The sequence below is a fragment of the Pelodiscus sinensis genome, chromosome 9 (genome assembly GCF_052426305.1).
Source record: "Pelodiscus sinensis isolate ZL-2025 chromosome 9, ASM5242630v1, whole genome shotgun sequence".
NCBI lineage: Eukaryota > Metazoa > Chordata > Testudines > Trionychidae > Pelodiscus > Pelodiscus sinensis.
In genome coordinates, this window is record NC_143060.1 from 19,871,680 (window position 1) to 19,893,943 (window position 22,264).

The following is a 22,264-nucleotide window of genomic DNA, read 5'->3' on the forward strand; positions in this document are numbered from 1 at the left end:
TTTGTTTTTATGTAAACCAGTGATTGGCTTAATTTATAAAACCTAGTGACTAATTATATGTAAGCAATATAATATCTGATATAAATGTTTGATTGACATGAGTTTGGAGTCACTGGCATATGTCAGTGGAGAATTATGCAGGAAGACATCCCAAATGAATGCTAATAATACATTTATCATACATTCTTTTCCCATGTATTTTATGGAAGGATTATTTCAGAAATGTTTAAAAGAATTTTGTAAATAATTGATATTAGTAATATTTTATGTATTCCTCAATCATATATTCAGATTGTATTCGTATTTTGAGTCTAATTGTAGATCAGCTAGAGAGATTAAAATACATTTAATACATCTTTGAAACCTCTAAAAATGTCTAAAATAGTTCTTCCATAAGTCATAAAGTTATATCTTCAGAACCTAATAATTTCTGAGGTGCCAGCACAAGAAATAAGGGCTATATTTGGAAAAGTGAGTCTTAAAACTATCCAGTTGCATAAAAGATTTCTTGCTAGCACTGATGATTGCCAAGATATTGGAACCTAAACTAGCCATTGGTCCAGGACTTATAATTTTTTATTAAACAACTAAGACTAGTGTAACTAGGAAGGGAAGCAAAAAAAACCACCTTCGCTGAAGTCATGGGTGATTGTGGATGTTTGTTTATTTTTAAATGTTTGTTGAAAAGTTGCTCAAAGATTTGTATTGCTAGTGTTCTTAGTGGTGGTGATGGATTAATGAGCAGAGTCATTCCTAGAGTATAAAGCTAGAAGGGACCTTTAGACGATCTAGTCTCACCTGTATATCAAAGGCTATTAGATTTCATCCCGTTGCCCTGAATTGAACCCAATAACCTGGATTTGACTAAAGGCATCCAGTCTTGATTTGAAGATATCAAGAGATGGGGAGTCCACCACTTCCCTTAGTGATTTGTTCCAATGGTTCATACCTATCATTAACAATTTGTGCCCAACTTATAATTTGAATTTGTCTGGTTTCAGCCTGGTTCTTATTTTGCTTTTCTCCAAATAAGCTGTTTTTCTCCATGTGAAGGTTCTGATACACTAATCAATTCACTTCTCACTTTTCTTTTTGATAAGCTAAAGAGTTTGATTTAGTAAGTCTCCCATTATAGGGCATTTTCTCCAACCCTTGATAACTTTTGTGTCTCTTTTAACTACCCTCTCTAATTTTTCAACATCTGTTTTAAAATGTGGATACCAAAGCTATTCCTCTGTTTCTGTCTTCAAGCATCCCATTAACTCTTTTTGCCATGCCATTACAATGGGAGCTCATGTTTAATTACTTGTCCACTATTACCTCCTAATCCTTTTCGGAGTCACTGCTTTCCAGGATATGGGCCTTCATTCTGTAGGTATGACCTGCAGTTCTCGTTCCTTGTTTGGTACCTTTGAATTTGGCTGTATTTTGTTTGAATGGTTTCAGGTTGCTGCATGACCAAGATAGCTCTGAATGACTGCCTTATCTTCATCTTCATTTACCATTTTATCAGTCTGTGTGTCATCTGTAAATTCTCACCAGTGATTTTATATTTACTTCCTATTTATTTTATATTTATATCATTCTTGAAAGTGCTCAACAACATTAAGCTTAGGACTAATCTCTGCCAACAGAAACACCACCATTCAGAGATAATTCCTCATGGACACCTACTTTGATATTTGTCAGTTAACCAGTTCTTCATCCATTTAATTTATGCTCCGATGATATTGTATAGTGCTAATTTTTAAATCATAATATCATTTAGTACTAAGTCAGATGTCTTATAAAAGTTTTGTTGTATCTGTGCCATTGCCTTTTTCAGTCAAACTTGTAATCTCATGAAAGAATGAAATTAGAGTTGTTTGACAAGACCTATTTTCCATAAAATCATGTTGCCTATACAATTTCAGGTAGTTAAAAGTACATTTTTGAACCTTTAATTGCAATGATAAATGGATGTTTTGTTGTATTATGGATATTGATTACATCCATGAGTATAATGGCAGAATCATGTGATACAGGTTGAACCTCTCTAGTCCAGCAGTCTCTGGTCTGGCAACAACCGTGGTCCAGCAAAATTTTAGACAGAAGTCCACTTATTAAGGGTGTGGCTGTTTTCCACGGTCCCATAAAGTTTGTTTACAGCTACCAGTCCTTTCTTGCGGTGTTCTGTGCTGTTCTTTAGCTCTAATTTGCCCCCTACATGTCTTTTAAGAATCCAGTAAGCAGTGAAAATATTGGTAATGCTGCTAGACAATATTGACCTCCCATAGTTCAGCATCAGTCAGGTCCCAAGGATGTCAGACTAGAGAGGTTCAACCTGTATTTTTCTGTAAATTCTGTGACCTATACATAATATAAATTCTGTGGCTCTGTGGACATGGGGAAGTCAGTGGATGTGATATACCTTGACTTTAGCAAAGCTTTTTATACGACCTCCCACAATATTCTTGCCAGCAAGTTAAGGAAGTATGGATTGGATAAATGGACTGTAAGGTGGACAGAAAGCTGGCTAATTGTTGGGCCCAATGGGTAGTGATCAATGGCTCGATATCTGATTGGCGGTCGGTTTCAAGTGGAGTGCCCCAAGGGATCGGTTGTAGGGCTGGTTTTATTCAACGTTTTAATTAATGACCTGAATGAGGGGATGGATTGCACCCTCAGCAAGTTTGCGGATGACACTAAGCTAGGGAAAGAGATAGATACTTTGGAGGGCAGGGACAGGATCCAGAGTGACCTACACAGATTAGAGGATTGGGCCAAAAGAAATGTGATGAGGGTCAACAAGGACAAGTGCAGAGTCCTGCACTTGGGATGGAAGAATCCAAAACATTGTTACCTGCTGGGGACTGACTGGCTAGATAGCAGTTCAGCAGAAAGGGACCTGGAGATTACAGTGGATGAGAAGCTGGATATGAATCAACAGTGTGCGCTTGTATCCAAGACGACTAATGGCATATTAAGGTTCATTAGGAGGAGCATAGCCAGCAGATCTAGAAAAGTGATTATTCCTCTTTATTTTGCACTAGTGAGGCCACATCCGGAATATTGCGTCCAATTCTGGGCCCCCCACTACAGAAAGAATATGCATGCATTGGAGAAGGTCCAGTGGAGGGCAACCAAAATGGTTAGGGGGCTGGAGCACTTGACCTACAAGGAAAAGCTGAGGGATTTGGGCTTATTTAGTCTGCAGAAGAGAAGAGTGAGGGGGGATTTGATAGCAGCCTTCAACTTCCTGAAGGGAGGTTCCAAAGAGGATGGAAAGAGGCTGTTCTCAGTACTGACAGATGGCAGAACAAGAAGCAATGGTCTCAAGTTACAGTGGGAGAGATCTAGGTTGGATATTAGCAAAACTATTTCACTGGGCGGGCGGTGAAGTACTGGAATGGGTTACCTAGGGAGAGATGGAATCTCCATCCCAAGAAGTTTTTAAGTCTCAGCTTGACAAAGCTCTGACTGGGATGATTTAGTTTGGATTGGTCCTACTTTGGGCTGGGGGCTGGACTCGATGACCTCCTGAGGTCTCTTCCAGCTCTATGATTCTAAAACATTATGATAAAACATGTAATTTAGCCATTTCAGACTCATGCCAGGAAAGTCTTTATAACACACTTTCATGTATTCTCTCATTTATTAATAATCATAGAGCATACTTTTATATTACAATACTACCTAGTCATAGACCAGGATCCCACTGTACTAAGTACTGTGCAAAAGACAGTCTGTACTAGGGTTTTAGGGCTGAATTTAAAGGTATTTAGGTAACTAGCTCATGCAAATCAAAGGGTGTTACATGTTGACATATTTTTGAAAATTTGGCCTTTGTAATCTAAGTATATAATACTAGACAACAAACAGATACAGGCAGTATAGGCAGACTGTTGAATATAAGGAAACACTGAGGCAGTATTGGTCAGTATGATCAGCAGTGGTCTCAGCACATCAGCAGCCTAGCCAAGATTTTTATACACATCATGAAAAAAGGTGATATTTAAGGAGGAAAATGGACTAGCTGTTAAGATGTTTACTAGGAACGCCTCCCATGTGTGTGGGCAGCATGGGAGAAAGCACATAGGGGCGAGGCAGGATGGCTCAGTGTTTTGAGCATTGGCCTGCTAAACCCAGGGTTGTGAGTTCAATCCTTGAGGGGACCATTTAGAGATCTGAGGCAAACCTGTCAGGGATGGTACTTGGTCCTGCTGTAAGGGTAGGAGACTGGACTTGATGACCTTTCAAGGTCCCTTCTAGTTCTATAAGGGTATGTCTACACTACCCCACTAGTTCAAACTAGCGGGATAATGTAGGCATACTGCACTTGCAAATGAAGCCCGGGATTTGAATTTCCCGGGCTTCATTTGCATAAGCCGGGCGCCGCCATTTTTAAATCCCGGCTAGTTCGAACCCCGTGCCGCGCGGCTACATGCGGCACGGAGTAGCTAGTTTGGATTAGGCTTCCTAATCCGAACTAGCTGTGCCCCCCTCAGCAGACCAGGCTTTTCTTGCCTACCCCTGGGGTAGAGTAGCTGGGGGCTGCCGGGTTGCTCCAGTAGCGCCAAGGAGCCGCGCTACTGGAGCAACCCAGCAGCACCCCAGCTGCTCTGCCCCAGGCATCCCCAAGTCAGCCGCTGCTGAAACTGACCAGCGGCTGACTACAGGAAGCCCGAGGCAGAGTTGCTCTGCCCCAGGCTTCCTGGAATCAGCCGCTGATCAGTTTCAGCAGCAGCTGACTTGGGGACGCCTGGGTTTCTTAAGTTGAATCTGTATGTAAGTCAGAACTGGCATCCAGATTCAGCCGCGGTTGAAACTGATCAGTTTCAGCAGCGGCTGACGCCAGTTCCGACTTACATACAGATTCAACTTAAGAACAAACCTACAGTCCCTATCTTGTACGTAAACCGGGGACTGCCTGTACACAAGGAGATGTTAAAGAGAAGATGAGACATGAGTTTGAACAGAAATAGATGGGGCTGGAATAAAGAGGTAAATTTGTGAATTGTTAGCATAGCGATGGTAATTGAATTTGTGTTTGCAGATGAGATTACCCATCTCTAAGGTTTATAAAGAGAGAAGGGAACTAAGGTAGGAACCCTGTCTTAATGGAGCAATTAAAGAGGTGCTCTGAAAAACAGGAGAGGATGAAATCAGCAAAGGGAGGAGAAAATTTTTAGAGGAGCATGTTTGACTGCATAAAAGGTAATTGACAGGCAAAAGGGAATAAGAATGGAGTACAGGTTGGACCTCTCTAGTCAGGCATCCTCGGGACCTGACTGGTCATGAATGAGGGAATTTACCAGACTAAGGGAGGTCCCCTGCTACTGGCCCCCCAGCCCACTGCTCCTTCCCACTGATGGCCCCAGCCAGACCCCTTCTGGGCTGCCACTTTTCTGCAGCCCCATTAGCTCAGACTGCCACAGCTACCGTGTCTTCAGCCCCGCTAACTAAGCTCCACTGGGCTCTCAGCTGCCAGCTATCTTGCCGCTGGGACTTCCAGCCAGGACCCCTTGGTCCAGGAACATCCATGGTCTTGCTGGATGTTGCTGGAACAGAGTGTCCCAGTTTTGGGAGGTCCATCCTGTACTGATTTTGAATATTGGCAAAGAAGAGACCATCTGAGAAAAAAAACATGCTTCCTTTTATTATGGCTCCTTTTGACTCACCGCCATGGTGCCTTCTGCTGGTTACTCTAGGACAGAGCTACTCAACATGTGGCCTGTGGGCTGCATGTGGCCCACAGCCCTTTTGTTTGCAGTCCATGGTGCAGTTTGGGTTTACGCGGGGCTCAACACACCGCCACACGTGAAAGTGCGTTATAAAGACTTTCCTGGCATGTTTGAAATGATGGGATCCTTTAAACATGGCCTCCAATGGGAATATGCTCCACAACAGCGAGGTGTTTCCCAGACAGGCTGAGCATTGAAAAATGCAAGCGGACAGGCTGGCTGAAACAGATGGGTACAGGATGTTGGCATTTCTAGTCCCCAGGGAGGAGGTATCGTGAGCCCCAGGCCATTGTGTGAAAGAAGCTATTTGCATATATTTGCACATATATGCAACCACACTTAAGTTGCGGCCCTTAGCATGTGCTGTAATATTGTGGCCCCCACAGCTTCCAAAGTTGAGTAGCCCTGCTCTAGGAATTAGCTCTCTTCAGATGGTGTCACCCACCATCAATCTCTGTATCTACCAGTTCAGAGCCACATCAGCTCTGGACCATGATGTCCTCTTTAGGGAATAGCCTTCTGGCCGTGCCTTAGCCCACTGTCTCTTCACTTTCAGGGGACCTTCATCCAACTACTGGTCTCAGCGGCCAATTGCTGGCTCTCATTTAGCCCGTTGTCTCAGGGGCAAACCACAATCTGGATACTAACCATTTTCATCATCGACCAGTGAAGTGCAATCAGCTGCCTGTTTCTCTGGGTCACCCTTCCCCATAGCCTTAGTCCCTTCTCAGCCCTTCCAACAAGGCCCTCCGTCTGGCAGTGGTCAGCAAAGAGCTCCCTCAGTCCTGCTACCCTACCCAGTCCTGTTCTATGTAAGGTGTTTTCCTAGGCAGCCCATCCTTCTCCCTTGAAGGTCAGGTTGCTCCAACAAGCCTTCTCCAGACTGGCTCCCAATAAGCCCTTCCTTGATTGGCTAGGGTTCTGCACAGCCTCTCTTGCCTGCTTTAAACACTTCCATATCAGATGTCCCATTACATCACTCTTGGAGTATATTAGTTCTGCTGCTCACACACATTTCATCATATGAATTGTGAAGTCAGTGGAGAATTCTGCTTGGGAACTTATTTCTTTTTCTGTATTTCTTTCTTTTTATCCTTAACTTTACTCTCTTTAAGTCATTCTTTTTCCATTGCCTCCTTATGTGTTGGAAATACAGGCTGTTTTTTCAGTAAGAGCTGAATCCAGATGTTTATAAATAGTTCCTAAAAATACCCACATTCCCTATGTGTTTGTCCTATAAATAGAGTGCTATCAAATTCACAGCCATGAGAAATGCATCACGGATCGTGAAATCTGGTCTCCTCATGTGAAATCTAGACTTTTACTGTGTACTTTTTCTCTATACTATAAAGATTTCATGGGGTGGGGGAATGGTGTAGGAAGACTGTAATTTCTCAAATTGGAGGTCCTGACAAAAGAGAAAGTTGTGCAGGAGTCACAGGGTTATTTTAGAGGAGATATGGTATTGCCACCCTTATTTTGCTACTGCCTTAGGACTGGGCAGCCAGAGAATAGTAACTGCTAATTGAAGCCCCAGCTCTGGAAGCAGCAGTGCAGATGTAAAGGTGGCAATACCATTGCATACCATCCTTACTTCTGTGGTGCTGCTGCTGCTGCTGGCAGTTCTGCCTTCTGATTTGGGCTCCCAGCCAGCAGCCACCAATCTCCAGCTGCCCAGCTCTGAAGCAACACTGCCAGCAGCAAGTGCAGAAATAAGCAAGTGTAGCAATACCACAACCTCCCCCTACTTTTACCTTGTGATTCCCCCCTCCCCACTCCTTTTTGAGTCAGGACCCCTACAGTTGCAACACCATGAAATTTACCATTTTTAAAATCCTATGACCATGAAATTGACCAAAATGGACTGTGAATTTGGTAGGGCCCTATTTATAAACATGCTTTTGTTTAACCAATTTTAGCTTACATTAGAGCAGGGGTAGGGAACCTCAGACCTGGGGATTGGATGTGAACCCCAACTTGCCTGGATCTGGCCCCTGAGGCTCAGCCTCCCCCAGAATTGGGGAACCTGCGCAGGCACTCTAATCTCCCCTCCCCCCAACACCCCACTGCAGGCTTGAGCACGCAAAAACCTCCCTAGGGTCTGGTTTGGGAGGGGAAAGTGGGGAGTGTCTTTCTCCTTCTCAGTCAGGAGCCACATCAGTGAGGTTTTTTTTTTTGCGGTGGGTGGGAAGAGGGTGTGTTTTGGTTTTGGGTTTTTTTTGCTTCTCTCTTGTGTGCGGTTCCCAACCCAAAAAAGGTTTCCCACCTCTGCATAAGAGAGAAAAAGGCAGACATTGTATCTTTTTCTACTTCACCTTGCAGTTTTTTTTCTAGGAAGTATTCACTTTTGTTCAATTTTGAGGGGTTTTTTCTAGCATGCTCTTATTTGGAGTGTTTAATTTCCTAATTTATTTACACAAAGACTGGAATCATTGCATGTTCAAAGCAGTTTTCTTTGCCCAGGATTGAAACCAAAGTAAGCTGCATTGGTGCAAGCCACTTTTTACTGAAGTGCAGCATCTCTATACCAATAATTGTACAGTGCAGCTACCTTGGTGTAAAATGAAACCCATCATAGATGAATCCTTGGGTTTTCCAGCCTCTTTCCTTATAAGAGTTCTTGAAAGTTATTTCTAAACTACTGTATAAAACTGTTAGTACTAAACTCCCTTCCTCTATTTCAGTATCATTAAGAGGCTGTAAACACATCCCTTTTATAGGCCAGTATATTCCAATACTAAATAATTGAGGATTAGATGTAGATTTTCTATTTAGATTTAATGGAAGCTGTGTCTTTTTCACATCAGGACTTTCAGTGACTTTATAGTAATTTCTTTGTTATATTAAGTATTAAGGATGTCAGTATGTAGTTGATTACATGATTAACCAATTAACCTGGGCTTATCGGTTAATCCCGTCAGCTACATGCACTCCCCCCTGCTTTGCTGCCTCTGTATCAAGCTGGCTGTCCATGAGCACTGAATCCCATGGAGCTGCCTACCTCCACCGTCCACGCTGCTGCTTCTGATAGAAAGAGCAGCAGCGTGGAAGGTGAGAGAGGCTGGCGGGAGCTGGTACACGTGGGAAGCCATCTTTCAAGCTAGCTCCCGGTGCCAAAAGCTGGCTCCCCACATGTGCTGGCTCCACAGAGCTGCCTGTCCCCTCCCTTGCTGCCTCCCAAAGAGGCAGGGGGAGCATGAGAGCCTACCGCAAAGCAGCCTGTGTTCATGATGGGCCCAGGCTCACTAAAATTTAATGTAATTACATGATTACCCAATTACATGGTATCTAACATCCCTATTAAATGTAATTCTGACATGTCAGTCCCAGGATATTAGAGAGAATAGGTGGGCAAGGTAATATCTTTTAATGGACCAACTTCTAGCCAGTGGATTTATGGCTTATTACAACGACCTGTCACCCACTCTTTTTGTCCTATGACTTGCATTAATGTTAATGGGCCACTATACAATTTGAATGGTCCTTTACAATTTGTGATAATTATTTATGCTAAACAACTTGTTCCACTTTGCATTTTGCTGTGATACGGGAGTACCTTTCCCAGACCAATAGAAGAGCTATTTGACTCAAAAGCTTATCTCTTACACCAACAGAAGTCGGTCTAATAAAATATATTACTTCACCCACTTTGTGTTTCTCACATTAATTCCATTCATTTTGGGAATGGATGCTTCTGCCTAAGAGTGTAGTGCATATTTCAACTTTTCTCTTTAAAAAAAATCCATTTACTCTGATGAGAAACACTGTGAACTAAGGATGAAATGGTTTCAAACAAATAATCCCTGCCTTTTTCCAATCCACATAGGTATTTTAAGCAGATTGATTGATTAGGTACATTTTTCTTGAACACTCTTCAACTACAACCTCCATTCTGTCTCTTGCTCAAAAAAAGCATGAGATATCAGTAATCTGTATCGTTACATGTTCTTCATATTTCTGTTTTTCAAGTGGCTTTGCAAACCAACCAATCCATAGTTCTTAAGTACGTTCAAACCAAATATAAAAAAACATTATAATTTTCTTACTGTGGAAAATAAAGGTGAATGTAAAAATACCTATGTGCTAAAAGTATCAGAGGGGTAGCCGTGTTAGTCTGAATCTGCAAAAGCGGCGAGGAGTCCTGTGGTACCTTATAGACTAACTGAAGTGTTGGAGCATAAGCTTTCGTGGGCAAAGACCCACTTCGTCAGATGCATGTAGTGGAAATTTCCAGAGGCAGGTATAAATATGCAGGCCAGAATCAGGCTGGAGATGACGAGGTGGATCCAATCAGGGAGGATGAGGCCCACTTCTAGTAGCTGATCTGGAGCTGTGAATTCCAAGAGAGGAGAAGCTGCTTTTGTAGTTAGCGAGCCATTCACAGTCTTTGTTTAATCCTGAGTTGATTGTGTCAATCTTGAAGATGAACTGTAGCTCAGCAGTTTCTCTTTGAAGTCTGGTCCTGGAGTTTTTTTGCTGCAGGATGGCTACCTTTAGATCTGCAATTGTGTGTCCAGGGAGACTGAAGTGTTCCCCTACAGGTTTTTGTATGTTGCCATTCCTAATATCTGATTTGTGTCCATTGATTCTTTTACGTAGGGACTATCCAGTTTGGCCAATGTATATAGCAGTGGGGCATTGTTGACACATGATGGCATATATTACGTTAGTAGATGTTCAGGAGAATGAACCAGTGACAGTATGGCTGATCTGGTTAGGTCCTGTGATGGTGTTGCTGGTGTATATATGTCGGAAGAGTTGGCACCGAGGTTTGTTGCATGGATTGGTTCCTGAGTTAGTTATTATGGTGCGGTGTGTAGTTGCTGATGAGAATATGCTTCAGATTGGTGGGTTGTCTGTAGGCAAGGACTGGCCTGCCTCCCAAGACCTGTGAAAGCCTCGGTGCCAACTCTGCCCACAACGCCATCACAGGACCTAACCTGATCAGCCACCTCGTCCTCTCCAGCCTGATTCTGGCCTGCCTCTGGAAATTTATTTATACCCGCCTCTGGAAATTTCCACTACATGCATCTGACGAAGTGGGTCTTTGCCCATGAAAGCTTATGCTTCAACACTTCAGTTAGTCTATAAGGTGCCACAGGACTCCTCGCCATATGTGCTAAAACTTTACATTCAAAATTTAATTCTGTATCTTTATACTCTATAAAATAACTGTCACAAATATTACATAGCTGAGATTTTTCAATGAGATTATCTGTTAAGACAATGGATACTCAAGAAGACAAAGCATGATAGTCATCTGCAAAACATTATATGATTTTATTTAACATGCATGAGAAAGGAATGTGTGCCTCTAACCTATTAAAAGATAGTTTTGTCTTAGAAATGTTAAAGATTTTGCAGTGGTAATTTATGCTCAATGCAAGGGGAGAGAAAATGCTTTAAAATAATTATTGAATGTTTGTAATTTGTTCAGTGTATTATGAAATGCTATTTCAGTTTGCTGAGGACGAAGGCAATTATATTTGTGGCTTAGCAGTGATTGAGTATGAGACTGCAGAACAGGCTGAGGAAGTGCAAGAAGTCACAAATGGCATGACTGTCAGAGGAAATAAAGTCCAGGTATCGTACTGTGCTCCTGGAGCACCCGGGCGAAGCACATTAGCTGCACTTATTGCAGCTCAACGGATGGTAAGGGACCTTCCATTTTCAAAGAGAAAATACTTGAAAAGTTTACATTATAAATTGTACATATGTAAGAATTTATAAAATCCATTGGAAGAGAAGTCCAAAAGTGCTTTTATAATCAAATTACTATTTAAATCAAATTATTGCTCAGACAAATGAAAATTCTTTTTGAACAGGAGAAAGCCATTTGGCTTGATTAAATCATAGAATCATAGGACTGGAAGGGACCTCAAGAGGTCATCGAGTCCAGCCCCCTGCCCTCAAGGCAGGACCAAGCTCTGTCTACACCATCCCTGACAGATGTCTATCTAACCTGTTCTTAAATATCTCCAGAGAGGGAGATTCCACCACCTCCCTTGGCAATTTATTCCAATATTTGACCACCCTGACAGTTAGGCATTTTTTCCTAATGTCCAATCTAAACCTCCCTTGCTGCACTTTAAGCCCATTACTCCTTGTCCTGTCCTCAGAAACCAAGAGGAACAAATTTTCTCCTTCCTCCTTGTGACACCCTTTTAGATATTTGAAAACCGCTATCATGTCCCCTCTTAATCTTCTTTTTTCCAAACTAAATTAAATGTTAATATTTAAACTGTAGTTCTGCTCTGACAAGTAACAGACAATCCAGAGTCTAACGTTTCTGTAAAATGTTGTGGATACATATCAAAATGCTTGGTTTACAAATGAAAAGATGATTTTTTTAACCTTCCTCTAAACAAGATCTGAAGTTATAACTCAGTCTGTTTAAAGTGTTATTTTGTGTCTTCACTAGAAAAGTGATTGAGTTTAGATTTGAGTTGGCCAACTCACATTAGTTAATGAGCAAACTCAACTTTCTTTCTACTTAAGACAAGCACATAAACAGCAGGGGTTCGGAATAAGAGACTGTTTCAGTTCAAAACTAAACTAAGAAAGAATACTTTTAAATAGCTATAAGTTGGCTTACTATGAGAAGTAAATGTCATGTAAAAATAAATTTCAGTATAGTAGGAATGACTTAATTTCATGTTTGGTATAGAATGAAGCTTTTATGCCCGACATGTCATATCAAATTATTTCCTAGAGAATTGGATGTGAAAGTAAGTGGCACATGAAGCTGGCTTGAAGATTGTAGCAGAACATTCTCATTACTTTTGATAGATCAGAGTAAACTCAGCTACTTTTCTATAGAGTTACTCATCTCAACTATATAGAAGAGAAGCTGAGTTTAGTGTTATTAAATGTGACATATTTTATTGATCTTAACTGTGGACCACATCTCCTTCTTTATTTTTTAGAGTTGTGGAAAAAATGTTTTTTTCAGGGGAAAAAACTTCCTAATAGATTTTATGTCTATGTTTTGTGTTCTGGGAGGAATAAGGTGATAGTTTGAGGGTGCATGTTGCTGTAGGGCACATTTTTGAGCTTCTCTTTCATGCTGAAATATTTCCATAAAAGGAACATACAGGCAGTCCCCAGGTTACGTACAAGATAAGGACTGTAGGTTTGTACTTAAGTCAAATTTGTACTTAAGTCGGAACTGGCGTCCAGATTCAGCCGCTGCTGAAACTGACCAGTGGCTGACTACAGATCAGGACGCCTGGGGCACAGCAGCTGGGGTGCTGCCGGGTTGGTCCAGTGGCGCCGAGGAGCGGCGCTGCGGGACCAACCGGCAGTGCCCCAGCTACTCTATCACAGGCGTCCTCGAGAAAAGCCTGGTCTGCTGGGAGGGGGCGCATTAGCTGCGCTCCCCTCCCCCAGCAGACCATGGAGACGCGGGCGGCGGGACCGAGATGCGCCGCGGTCCCACCGCCCGGGTCCTCCGCAGCTTTGCTCCGCGTCTCTCTGGTCTGCTGGGGGGGCCCCCCACCAGCAGACTAGGGAGACACGGAGCAGCTTTTCTCGCCCCAGAGGACGCGGGTGGTGGGACCGCGGCGCGTCTGGGCGGTCCCGCTGCCCGCATCCTCCGGGGCGAGAAAAGCCCCGTTCGTAACTACGGATCCGACATAAGTTGGATCCGCGTGACTCAGGGACTGCCTGTACATTTGAAATCTTTTTGATGCTACAAACGTTACATTATTATTTCAGTCTCTGAATGAATGGTTTAAAAGGTTGAGTGAGAAGTAATGAGACTATTAAGATTCTGTTATGCGTATTAGATTTATACTTTTCTTATGTTTCTGATCTAGAAAACTAAAGAGGAAAATGCAGTAACCTTGATAATTTCAATGTAAAGGAAATGCTGGACTATGTTTCGAATGAGCTTTACAACGAAAGGGTTAATTACATATATTTGATGAATGGAAATAGCAGGAACACTGATCTTTGAACTCTGGTGTGCAACATATGGAAATAATATCCAAATATGGCTCTAAACATATTTGTTTTATAAATCAAGGGTTTGCACCAATAAATTTGTTTAAGGTAGTCATGACTATAGAATGTGTTTTTTATTTAATCCGGAGTCTAATGTTTCTGTATTTCTATTAATTCCAGATGAGAAACAATAGAAAAGGATTGCTTCCAGAACCAAACCCAGTGCAGATCATGAAGAGTTTAAATAACCCAGCCATGTTGCAAATGTTACTGCAGCCACAATTGCATAGACGTACTCGAAAACATGGTAAGCCTTTGAAAAAATAGATACATAAGAAAAGAATTCTTAGTGTACTTAGTGCACTTAGTATAGCAATCGTTAGCTTAAAATAAGCAGGAGCAACCTTTTAAAATACATATTTTTATAATTGCCTCTAAATAGTCATCTTTATACAACTGACAGAAAACATATGGACAACAAACTGTCATGAGAGACAAGCTAGGTGAGGTAATATCTTTTATTGGACCAAATTCTGTTGGTCAAAGAGACAAGTTTTCAAGCTACACAGAGCTCATCTTCAGGCATGGAAAAAGTAATCAGTGTCACAGCTAAATGCATGATTGAAAAGATTGGGAAGCATTAGGAATTACCACGTGTTGCAAGATAGCATTCCTGATGAAACGGGCAATTAATACCTCTGCAGAGGTATAACTCAGAAGCACATATCTTTCTGTAAGGGTATGTCTACACTTGCACCCTAGTTTGAACTAGGGATGCAAATGCAAGCATTCGAAATAGTCAATGAAGCAGGATTTAAATATCCCGCACTTCATTAGCAAACTCCTAGTAACGTTAGTTTGAACCAAGGTGTCACGTATCTCCCCTGTCCCCCCACTCCCCTGAGCTCATGTGGGAGCGAGTCCTCACATTGACTGCACAGAGGCCCCGGTCCCTACCTTTTTTCTGGGCTTGTAAAGTGAAGGGGGTTAGGTATTGGCCCACGCCAGTGAGCTCCTGGGAGGCCAACCTACCACGCTGCAAGCCGTATAACTCCCCACAGTTGGGCAATAGTCACCAGTCGTTTGGGCGGGGGAGGTCTTGCCGCCCGTCACGGGGTTACTCACGGCCCCTCCTGGGGGTTGTTGTGAACGTCGCCAAGGGGTGTCATCACCGGCAACCCCGGACGTGGGTTCTACGTGGGGCCTATAGTCTGGGCTCCCCGGTCCTTCACTCCAGCCGCTGCCCTGTTCCTCCGGCGTCTCGGCTCCCCACTGGTCTGCGGTCTCTCCTCCCCCGTCCTCTCCTCTCCCCAGCCTCGCCAGCCACTTCTGCCCTTCCTGTCACCCCGGCATTTCCGGCCGATTCCGCCGCCCCAGCGTCTCTGGCTGATTCCGCCGCCCCGGCGTCTCCAGCCGATTCCGCCCCTCCCCAGCTGATTCCGCCCCTCCCCAGCTGATCCCGCCTTGCGTTTAAACGTGGCGTGCGGCCCTTGGCGCATGCGCCACACCGCCGGGGGGGGGGCGCCAGCTTCCCTTCCGACCCCTAGGGTCTCGGGGTCATCCGCGGGAGGACAAAGGGACGGGTGCACCCCGTCACACAAGGGGTTTGGTTCGAACTAATGCGTCCCGGCGCGCACTTTCATTTTCGAAACAGCTGGCATTCAGAGTAACGCGTTGGCGACTTCATGCTAATGAAGTGTGGGATATTTAAATCCCCGCTTCATTGACTATTTCAAATGCCTGCATTTGCATCCCTAGTTCGAACTAGGGTGCAAGTGTAGACATACCCTAACAGAAGTTGCTCCAACAAAAGATATTACCTCACCTGCTTTGGGTATCTTATATGGTATCAATGTGTCTACAACTTTGCAAACAGTGAATTTAAATATCATTGTTCCTTTTAAGCACCCTTATGCTAACTCTCCAATCTATGTATATTTATATTAGAAATTGGCCAAAAGCAAAACCTCTGATCCAAACACCCTTAGACTTTAAGGATTTGGTTCCAGATCTGAATTTGAAACTCAAGTCCCTCTGCAGTTCATACTGTTCTAAAATTATTTCTTACTTACATGTTACCATACATCAAGGATTCTCAAACTTCATCGCCCCACAGCCCCCTTCTGACAACAGAAATGATGACATAATCTCAGGGTGGGAGAGGGTGGAAGACTGAAACTCCAGTCCTCCACCCTGGATGAGGGGGTTAAAGCCTGAGCCTCACTGCCCTGGACAAGGGGTCTTAAGCTGAAGCCCAAGAGGTTCGATTCGGGCTTCAGTCCTGAGCTGCAGCAAGTGTAAGCCAGTCCTGTCAATCCCATTAAAACAGGGTTACAACTCAAGTTCCCTCTAAGGTGTGTGGCAGCTTGACCCCACCCAGGGACTCAGGACTCTGGGCGTGGAGCTGCTTGGCTGGGGGAGGGGCACTTCTCCCTCTGCTACTGCAGCAGCTCCCTGCTGAGGACAAAGCAGTGAGCCTCTTCCAGCCATGTCCTCTCCCTGCATCTCTGCCTTGAGCCATTGGGTGGGGCTCATTAAGCATCTATGGGGCTGTACCATTGCACATCTTAGAGAGAACTTTAGTCACAACCATAGATGTAAATAACATTTTACAAAGATGCTATTAGATGAGGTCTTTCTTCCAAAGTAATGTATCGTGTATCAAAGAATTAATGTTAGGTCAGGAATAAGGGAACACTCCATCTGAGGAGATCAGTGAGGGAAGACTGGGAGCAAGTCTTTACTACAATGTAACATTGGTGCAGTTGCACTGCGAGAGCACTCTCTTGTCAGCATCATTACTCCACTTTGGCGAGCAGCAGAAGCACATCTCCTGCTGACATAGTACTGATGTTGACAACATAAAACTGATGTTACCTTGGGAGACGGGTCTTTTTCACACACCTGAGTGATGTAAGTTGTATTGACTTAGACCAGTGGTCCCCAATCTTTTGGGACTGCCGAGTGCCCGGGTGCGGGGCTGCACATGTGCCGCGTGCCTGGGGGTGGCACCGTGCATGTGCCGTGTGCCCGGGGTGGGGGCTGTGCATCTGCCGGACACCCAGGGCGCAAGAATGGCTTGGGCTGGCCCTGTTCACTAGGTGGGCGCACAGAAATGCCCCGGTGGGCACCATGGCGCTCGCGGGCACTGTGTTGGGGACCCCTGTCTTAGACTGTAGCCTAGACCCACCAGCCCTGAAAATGAATGATTGTTCTATAAATCTATGGATGAAAATCTACACAGTGCTTCTAAGACAGCTGGGAGAGATGAGGTAGCTTTAAGCCACTTTAACACCCTTACCATCCTGGGTTGCTTTGGGGGACAGAGAGGCTCCTCATTTAACTTAGCCTTCAGGGTCTGTCTATGGGTATGTCTACCTTGTTCTTAAGTGAAGTTAACAAAATTGTGTTCATTACCATGGATTAAAACACACTGTTTTTGCAGTATAAAGATAACTCAAGTTAGAGCAGCTTTCCTGGGCTGCACTGTGGGCTACAGTACTGTATACTGTGGGTCTCCCCAGCACAACTCTCCTGCTCCTAGGACCTAAGTTCCCTCTAAGCTGCATGGCCATGCAGATGTGCAGCTTCCCATTAAGTCCCATGCCGGGGATCAGGGCTGCAGTGGGGAGAGAAATCTCTTCTAAGCTGCAAAGTTGCCAGGAATGGTGGGGAGGAGCCTCTCCCCACTGGCTCCATCAGCGAGCTGCCATGGCTGAGAGAAAGGGGCTCCTCTTCACTGTCCCCAGCAGGGAGTTACCCAGATAAGCCTGAGCTCTGGCCCCCTTGTTCTACCTTGAGCCCCCCAGCCCTGAGAAACCTCCTGCATCCCAAAGTCCTCATGTTCTCACTGAAAACACAGGGATTTTGCCATTAACTTCTAAGGGACAGTAGATGACATGTTAAGTTATTGCCTATTTACAGTTGACTATGCAAAAATTGTATGTTTAATGACTGTCTGTCAATGCACTTAAAGACCTTAATCCGGCAGTGTAAAGTGAGTGAGAAGACCTGTGTTCCTTTGAGGAACCCTGTTGACTTCAGTGGAGCTGCAGGCAAATAAAGATGTTCTCCTGTGTATTATTAATTACAAGATAAATGTCTCTATGAATAATAAGTTTCAGCCAGATGTGTATTAAAAGGGTTCACTGTACTGATTTTTTGTCAATCAATTAAATGTTAAACCCTATAGAAACATTTAGAAAAAGGCAACTATATAAAGTGTATATAACTGATAAATATAATTCTTTGCCTAACTTTTAAAAGTTCTATAACTTTGTCAAACATAATGCCTTGTGTTTTCTCAAGCAGTTTTTGGAGTATCTGCTGGTTTACCTCCACTCATAAATACCATAGTCAGTCCAGGATTTTTGCATTTGAATAAAGTTCCCCAGGTATGTTTATCAGTGTGAAATCAGTTATATCAAATTGTATATTTATGAAGTATTTTGCATTAAAATGTGAAATAGATCTCAAGAATTTACAACTAATACGGTCTTAAAATTACTTTGTGTTTAACATATACTATATAAGATGATTTCAAAGGGCTTTTTAAATAAGATAGTCAGATCTGACCTATCAACATTGAAGAGTGCTTAGTGTCTAGATGCAAATTATCGTTATATTTTTTCTGAATTTTTGATTCACTGTTACCTGATTCTGTCATGTCAGAGAGACCTTAATGTTTCTAGAAAAAGCATCCGTTTCCAAGTAACAGGTTGAATAATATGTACTGTTGATTCATTTTCTAAATAGCTCATTCAAGAACAAAGACTTTTTGGAAAATAAGTCTGATTCGAGGCTGAAAGTGTGTTATCGTTATCTTGGATTGTAAAGTCATAGTATCATAGAACCATAGAGCTGGAAAAGACCTCAGCAGGTCATCAAGTCCAGCCCCTTGCTCTAGGCAGGACCAATCCCAACTAAATCAACCCAGCCAGGGCTTTGTCAAGTCTGTAATGTTTACTATATACATCATAGCAATAATATAACAACAATAATTTAAAGATGTTAGTTGATGGGTAGAAATAAACCAAGGCTGTGTATTAATAAAATGTTCTTGGAGTGTATTATAAGGCTACTACAACTTCCAAGCCACTATAAGCCCAACAAAGAGTAAAAAATAAAAAAAAAGTAAAAAGAGAGATTCTGGAATACAGAAGTTTTTCTTTGAGAGACGTCCCTGAGGGTACTCCACGGCATGTGTTGGTGCATCCCAGCACTGTAGAGCGGATTCTTCCTAGCAGTTTATTGGGGCCACGCATGCACGGTGCTACGCAGTACCATCCAGCACTGCTGTGCATGCACAGCCACCCTCCCTTCATTGTCCCCAGCTCAAGATGGATCATTGCAGTGCTCTTCGTTCCTCAGTAGTTCTCTGTAGATAGATAGATTAACTGCAAATTCTTCTCCCTGGTTGTTCATCAAGTTCTTCAAAAAACAAAACAAAACAAAAATCACTGTTGACCCCAAATTGGTTCTCCCGCTGTTTAAGATCACCCGGAACAGTGGGCTCACCAGGGTCCAAATGCTGCATAGACTGCAACAACGCAATGCCACCCTCAGACTGCCACCTAAAATGCATCAGGTGCCTTAGGCACTCCCACGTTCAAAGGGACTGCCCACACTGTGCTAAACTTAAGGCACGAATGCGGAAAGACAGAGACCTCCATTTAAAAATGCTCATGATTGAGAAGGGCAAACACCCTTCCTCAGATCGGGCTCTCAGCAGACTGCCAATGATAAGAGGGACAAACCAAAGAAATCACTGAAGAACTGTGCCACCTCTCTGCCACAACATTTGCACTCACCTAAATGGCATTTGACGAAGTGGCAGGTGACTAAAGCTGTAAATCACACCTCAGCACATACAATAAGCTGGGCACCTCTGATGCTGACCGAGCTCCCCACCAACGTGCCTCACATGGTGCCTGTACAGAGGCTACCTGCCTCACAGAACTTGGCACCGAGTACGGCACCAAAAAGCACAGTTCTTGAGATCATGGCACCGAGAGTGGTTACTACATTACCACAACAACTGACAGAGCAGCCTATTGGCACCCTCCTGCCTTTGCTGACCACAGCAAGTTCTCACACTGTGTGCTCTGCACGTAGAATACCACAAGTGCCAGTGCCACTTGCAAAATCATTAGCCTCAATGCCTTTCACTCCTACCATTAGCTACTGGCATCAGAGAGACCTTGCGGTCTCAACTTTTAACTCTCCATTTTTAAGCACTGACAAACTATTTTACTCGACACCATCAAAATACATGTGATCACCTACTTCGTTATCAAGTGATGATGATGAGGAGGAGCCACAGGTTTTCTCACCACAGCTGTCACCATGCACAAAAACATCAGGACATTCGTCCCATGCTGATTTTGCCACCCTGGCCCCTGGGCTCCATACTCGTGGATACCACCACCTATGCCTTATCTACTGCAATGGCAATATTGGAGCCCATGGCCTTAACATCACAAAAAAAGGCCATATAAGACAGAGCACACCTACAAAAGCACTTTGTTCTTCTTCGAGTGGTTGCTCATGTCCATTCGAAGTAGGTGTGTGCACTGCATGCACCGCGTCTTCCGGAGTGTTTTCCCTAGCGGTACCTGTAGCGCCGGCAGGGCGCTCTCTGGAGTGGCGCCGCCATGGCGGGGCATAAGTACCCCTGCCGGCGCTGCCCCACCTCAGTTCCTTCTTACCGCAGCGACGGTCATTGGAGCGTCTCCATATCTCCCAGCCTACTTAGTTAGTTAATGGTTCCCGTTTTTCACATTCGTTGTAAATAGTTCTCATAGTTAGGGTATGTCTACACTACAAAGTTAGTTCGAACTAACATCCGTTAGTTCGAACTAACTTTCGTAGGCGCTACACTAGCGCTCCATTAGTTCGAATTTAAATCGAACTAACGGAGCGCTTAGTTCGAACTAGGTAAACCTCATTCCACGAGGATTAAGCCTAGTTCGAACTTACTAGTTCGAATTAAGGGGTGTGTAGACCCTTAATTCGAACTAGTGGGAGGCTAGCCCTTCCCAGCTTGCCCTGGTGGCCACTCTGGCCAACACCAGGCAAACTCTACTGCCCCCCTCCCGGCCCCGGAGCCCTTAAAGGGCCACGGGCTGGCTACACAGTTTGTGCCAGTTGCAAGGCTGCCAGCACCCGTGCCAGCACACCCAGCAGCTAACACCCATGAGCCAGCCACCCGATGACACCCAGCCCTCCCCCTCTTCCCGGGACCAGCCTGGCGGCTCCCAGGACCCTGCCCAGGGCCGCAAGAGGCGGGCGTCCGCGTGGTCTAGTGCGGAGATCGTGGACCTCATCGAGGTTTGAGGGGAAGCCTCCAATGTCCACGATCTCCACACTAGCCACAGGAACGCGGCAGTCTACGGCCGCATGGCTGCCAGCCTGGCTGCCAGGGGCCACCAGCGCAGCCGGGAGCAGGTGCGCTGCAAAATCAAGGACCTGCAGCAGTCCTACTCCCAGGCCTGCCTGCCAGGGGCCGACCCGGAGGCCTGCCCCCACTTCCAGGCTCTGGACCGCCTCCTGGGGGCTCATGCCGTCCCTGCCCCCCGGGACGTGATAGACCCCGGGGCAGAGGGACCGCTCCAGGAGACGGAGGAGGAGGGCTCCGAGAGCCAGGAGCCTGCCGGCAGCCTGCCCAGGACCTGGGACCCCCGAGGCACCCCACAGAACCGCTCACCTGTGTCGTCCGAGGCCGGGGAGGCGTCCACCTGTGAGTACCATCGTGCTCCCCTTATGTGTACGGAGGGCTGGGGCGAGAGGGAGCCCCGGGACCGTGCGCCTGGGCCTTGCCCACCACAGAGCAGCAGCTGGGGATCCTGCAGGGGCCCTGGCCTTGCAGAGGGGAGCTGGGTTTCACATACCTGGGCCCCTGGGGTAATTGACCGCTGTTCTTGTTTCACCACAGCCGCAGCACCTGGGCCTGCAGCAGCCGCCCGCGCCTGGGCCATCAGGAGAGCCAGGAACCAAGAGGAGTACCAGAGGTGGCACCTCCGGTTCCTGGAGCAACAGATCCGTATCCAGGACCACTGGGTCCAGGAGGACCTGAGGCTGCGCTGGAGGAGTTTGGAGGCCCTGGAGGAGCAGGGCCGTGCCCTGCGAGGCCACCTCCAGAACCTGCTCAACCGCTTCCCAATTCCTCCTGCTCTGGCTCCCCCTCCTGCTCCCGCTTCCTCCACACCCCCCGTCCCTCCTGCCCCACCCTCCACAACCATTCCCCACCAACGCCCCCGGACCCGCGGTGTTGCGAGACTGGAGAGGCAGCCGGACCCCCACCCCTGAGCTTTCCTTTCCCTTCCTCCCTTCCCTCCCCTTCCTGCTCCCTCGTCCTAGGTTTCCCCCTCCCTTCTCCCACCCTTCTTCCTCCCTCCCCCCACCCCAGTTATGTAAAATAAAAAGATGTTTTTGTTTGAAAAACAGGTGTCTTTATTTGACAGTAGGTAGGGAGGGGAAAGGGGAAGGGAGGTAGAGTGGAAGAAGGCCCCAGCATGCAAGGAAGAGGTCAGTCCTCCTCCTCCACCAGGAAGCTCTCCCGCAGGGCTTCCCGGATCCGGACGGCCCCCCGCTGGGCT

General features: G+C 45.2%; 1 protein-coding gene across 3 annotated transcripts in view; it reads left to right on the top strand.

Moving 5' to 3' along the window:
* RAVER2 (ribonucleoprotein, PTB binding 2) overlaps positions 1 to 22,264 on the top strand; it is a 73,382-nt gene that overhangs the window by 18,192 nt on the left and 32,926 nt on the right. For 2 of the 3 annotated variants that reach the window (XM_075936162.2, XM_075936164.2), the window contains exons 4-6: positions 11,184 to 11,375; positions 13,848 to 13,974; positions 17,976 to 18,061. In XM_075936162.2, coding sequence (XP_075792277.2) covers positions 11,184 to 11,375; positions 13,848 to 13,974; positions 17,976 to 18,061 — 405 coding nt within the window. The remainder of the gene's footprint in view (positions 1 to 11,183; positions 11,376 to 13,847; positions 13,975 to 17,975; positions 18,062 to 22,264) is intronic. The other variant, XM_075936163.2, reaches the window with a different exon arrangement.